This window comes from Microtus ochrogaster, chromosome 5, assembly GCF_000317375.1.
Source record: "Microtus ochrogaster isolate Prairie Vole_2 chromosome 5, MicOch1.0, whole genome shotgun sequence".
NCBI classification, from domain to species: Eukaryota; Metazoa; Chordata; class Mammalia; order Rodentia; family Cricetidae; genus Microtus; species Microtus ochrogaster.
Window position 1 is genome coordinate 93,501,656 of NC_022012.1, and position 4,678 is coordinate 93,506,333.

The 4,678-nt window shown below is 50.9% G+C and overlaps 1 protein-coding gene across 1 annotated transcript in view; it reads right to left on the reverse strand.

Moving 5' to 3' along the window:
• The window catches only part of Ulk4 (unc-51 like kinase 4), a 288,608-nt gene that overhangs the window by 276,496 nt on the left and 7,434 nt on the right, over positions 1-4,678 (reverse strand). The window contains exons 3-5 of the mRNA XM_026779110.1: positions 3,923-4,022; positions 3,635-3,774; positions 748-910 (exon numbers count right to left, since the gene is read on the reverse strand). Coding sequence (XP_026634911.1) covers positions 748-910; positions 3,635-3,774; positions 3,923-4,022 — 403 coding nt within the window. The remainder of the gene's footprint in view (positions 1-747; positions 911-3,634; positions 3,775-3,922; positions 4,023-4,678) is intronic.

The window sequence follows — 4,678 nt, forward strand, 5'->3', positions numbered from 1 at the left end:
TGTATATCTGTGTGTGTTTATATGTGGTGTGTGTGTGTGTATGTGGTGTGTGTGTGTGGTATATATGCAGGTTCATGTGCATTGAATGCAAGCGGAAGCGAGATGTTGACTTGGCATTTGGTGAGCTCCTCGGTCACTTTTCTCATTTTTGAGGGAGGGTCCCTCACTGAACCTGGAAGTTACTGGTTTGATCAGACTGTCTGCTCAGCCAGTCCCAGGATCCTCCTGTCTCCGCTCCCCTGGACTGGTATTACAGATGTGTGCAGCCACACCTGGCTCTTTTCACATGGATTTTTGGGGACTAAACTCAGGTCCTCCTGATTATCCAGCAAGCACTTTGCTCCTGAGCTACCCCAGCCACAAGCACAGTAACCCTGATGTCACTGGCACCATCTCACCGTAAAACCCTCCTGCTAAGAACATGCCCTGGAAGACCGGCCTGGACTGCAAAGATCAGCCCTCGACAGAGCCTACTGAAGAAGTCACTGGAATGTGCCAGGCACGTTCTGAGAGCTGACTGACCCGGCCCTGCTCTGGTGGGTGTGACAAGATGCCCACATTGTCCAAGACCTCACTACTGACACCGTCAGGGCCGCAGGGACACCAAGCCAAGGATGAAGCCACTGTCTCTGTCCAGAATTCCCTGCTATGTTTCTCAACACATGTGTGAGTGGTGAAGTGGAAAGTCCACGCTGTCTCCTGAGCACGTGGCTGCGGTTAAGACACCTGTGTGCCAGGCCCCCTCACCTCTGACTCGGTTTCTCGTGCTTTTCCTCAGTGTGTTTTCCACACTGTCACCGCCTCCTTCTTCTGCCGCCACCAAGGCAAAGAACTCCTCCAGACTCTCTCCTTCCACCTTTGCCAGGCAGAAATTGCTGAACTTCAGTGTTCCAGGCCCTTCCAAGAGTATCTAGGAAGAGGGGAAAACATCAGGGTCTTCAGAGACAGCTTTTGAGGGACCACTCCTGACAGCACCCAGGGCATTGCAGCCTTCTTGCCTTGTCGTGGCTCAGAAAAATGCTGACATGCTAAGCTTTCAAAATGATCCTGAGAGGGCTGGAGAGATGGCTCAGCGGTTAAGAGCACTGGCTGCTCTTCCAATGGTCCTGAGTTCAATTTCCATATGGTGGCTCACAACCATCTGTAATGAGATTTGGCGCCCTCTTCTGGCGTGCGGGCATACATGGAGGCAGAATGTTGTATACATAACAAATAAATCTTAAAAAAAAAATGATCCTGAGAGCTGTGGCTTAAATAAAACTGAGCACTGCCCCCCAAGAAAACCCAGCCAACATGGCATTCTAGTAACAGTAGAATCAAAGCTGACACTGTCCACTCGCAGACACCAGAGAGCCACCAGGGAGCCTTGGGCTGTGGGAAAGTTAAGAACAGACAGGTGGCTTCATGCAGATAAAAGATAAAAATGGCCGGTACTCTGTGCCCTCCTGCTCTAGGCCCACAAAGTCAGACAGCTGTGAATCAGAGTAACTGGGAGGGGTTTTCTGCTATGCACAGGTGAGGTAAGGCAACCACATACCATTTGATGTGCAAGCCTGGTGCATTGTGGGATGTGGGTATTGGACAGGGCTCAAGGCCAATCCCCAAGAACACACAAAGTGAGTGAGGGTCTGGAGACCCACCTGCCTGTGTCGTTTGCTCAAGAAAGGACATGTAGCGTGGGGTTTTAAGCTGAGGGACCACAGCTAGGGCAGGCCTACAGACTTGGGCTCGGGTCACCCCTACCCACTGCCTGACCCTAGGGGTACGGCAGCCCCTGGAATTCTGTTTCTCATGCACAAGCAGAGAAGGCAGGGCTCTGCTTTTTCAGCTCTGGGGGACTCATGAACACTCGCAGAGAAAGAGCTGGAACTGACTCGAGTTGGCCACCGCCCTGTGTGACCAGAAGTTGGCTGAGGATTGTTGAACCAGCCCAGGAAGCTGCATCATTGAAAATGCTGCTGGACGACAGTAATGGGGCTGCTGACCCCTCTGGTGAGAGCGGTTCAAAATAGGCCCTAAGTCCCGGACACTAAAGCTCCTAAAGATGTCAGGTGGCCCACCACAGTGACCTCTAAGTTCACCATCAGTGTCCCCTGGAGACCTGTTCAGACACAGACTGCCATCAACATGTCCTAACTCCACAGCTCCAAAGTTATTCAAAACAGCACTCACTGGTAACACACAGGCTAAGGGTGGGCCAGTGTTTCAATAAAACTTTATTGGCATAAACAGGAACCCTGCCCAACTCTATCCAAGTCCTGGTTTTCTAGAGTAGTTCACACGACAGACCCTCCTGCGAAGTTCTGCAGTAAACACCACAGAGCTCTGAATAAACCACAGCCTCGGCCCAAAGCCCATGATCCGCACCTGCTTACACACAGTGGGGAATAAAGATGTTTTTTAAAGTAAGTAAAAACTGTGTGAGTTTTTGGAGGGTGGTGGAGTTGTTTTAGGCTGTTTTGTTTGTTTGTTTTGAGACAGGGTCTCAATCTATTGCCCAGGCTGTTCTGGAACTCACTATATACATCAGGTTAGCCTTGAATTTATGACAATTCTCCTGCCTCGACCCTCAAGTGCTAGGCCGGCAGGCGTGAGCCATCACGCTCTGCTCTGAGTGGTATTCTCTGATGTTGTTGTTTCACTTTGTTTTGTTTTGTTTTTTGAGAGAGGGTTTCTCTGTGTAGTCCTGGCTGTTGTGGAACTCGCTCTGTAGACCAGGCTGGCCTCGAACTCACAGAGATCTGCCTGCCTCTGCCTCCCGAGTGCTGGGATTAAAGGTGTGCTCCACCACAAGAAGACAGGTGGTATTTCTTACTATGTGGATGTTCTATAAAATTCAAACTTCAAAGTCTATGAATGACACCTGCACATTTGCATATTGCCCCAGCTGCTTCCTGCACTGCAATGACAGCTGAGTGGCTGCAGACCTGGGTAGGTTTGTGGATATTTCAAACAAGAACTAGTATGTGCTTTGCAAGATCTCCTTGTAAAAAAGAAGAAGCCTTTTCCTTTCAACCTCTGCTGTTTTGGTTCCCACCCTTCCCTTTCAGTTTCTTCTTCATACACAAATGGCTGACAAAGCAAAGCCACAAACCAGACAGTCAGCTTTCACTTTGCTACACAAGGGACAAGAAACACTGAGGCAAGTGATGTGTGCAGCCCCTAAGCATGCAGCTTACGCAACAGTGCTGGGTGCCCCTGACTTAACATGCTGCAAACATCACAGAGAGGAAAGCCACAGAGTGAGGAGGAGACCTGGGTAAGGTCACACATGGCTTCCAGAGTCAGCTGAGCAGGCTCACTGCTCTTGAGGACACAGAGGTGTCTGCTCGTGGAAAACAAAGTCCTATCCATGCGGTCAGGAATTGTGCACAGTCAAGAGGCCAATGTCAAACCGAGGGTGTGGCCAGAACTGGCGTAAGCGGGATTTAAGGGCTAGGAGGTACTGGGCCCGTTACTCACAACACACAAAGCGAGAAGTGAAAAATCAGAGACCTCTGCAGCAAAGGAGGACTCTGTCCCCAAAGCTACGTAAATAGGCAATATACCTAGATACCATAGATTTCCTTCATTTTACTGAGAAGGCCCTTGGAACTGAGGCATGAGGTATTAGGAAGTCAAACTCAGAAGTTACCTTCCCAGGAGTAAGGTCACAAAAGAGGATGCCAAGCCTGTGGAGATGGTGCAGCCCCATGACCAGATCCACCCCAAACTCTCTCACGACATCTTCTGGGAGGTTCTTGTCCTGAGCAATCACAGTTTCTAAAGAACCACCTACGGGAAATGAGCTTGGATCAGCCACACCGGCCATCCATCACGGCCGCCCTCGGCCCTCCATCACAACCACCCTTGGCCATGGCCACCCTCCGTCACGGCCGCCCTCCACCACGGCCGCCCTCAGCCAGCATTCTCATGTGCCCACCTGTGCACAGCTCCACCACCATCCAGAGATGATTGCTGGTCTCGTACCATTCATGGAAAGTCACAATGTTCTTGTGTTTGATTTCGTGGGTGAGACGGACCTATAGAAACACACAGTGTTCACTCGGCATCTAAGTGGAAAAGCAGACCAAGAGTGGGGGGTTTACCTGCAGCCATCAGAGGTGCTGCCTCTCGAGGGCGGCCACCTTAGGAATCATCACAAGCGTGCCAGTGGAAACTGCGAAGAACCTATTTACAGTAACTGGGTAAAAGTAACAGCAAAATAGCCAGGGCTGCAGGAGGGCCAGTGTTCCGTGACGCTGTAACGACGTTAGGTCCCAATACGTCCAGTGGAGTTTGAAAACATCATCATCTGAAGACAAACTTAGCATGTTTACCTCACCCACAAACCGGGCTCAGCCCCACCAGCCCTAAGCACACTCAGGCACGACGTCTACTTTACAATAAACTGCATCATAGCTCACATACACACATGTGTGTCCTGTAGACATGATGGAATGAGAAAAGAAGCAAAGTCTAAAATGTGCCCCGGACAGTCCCCTCCTGCCCATGACTGCACGGCCGATGAGAGCTGTGGATCTCACCTCTGCCTGGCCATCCAGGGCAGACTACCAGACCCACCTGCCACAGCTCTCTGCGCTCACCACCTGTCTACACAGCCTATCCCTAGTGGCCGACCTGACACCCACTTCACCTATGTTCATAGTAGGAGAAGCCGTGGATGGCCCAAGGCAAC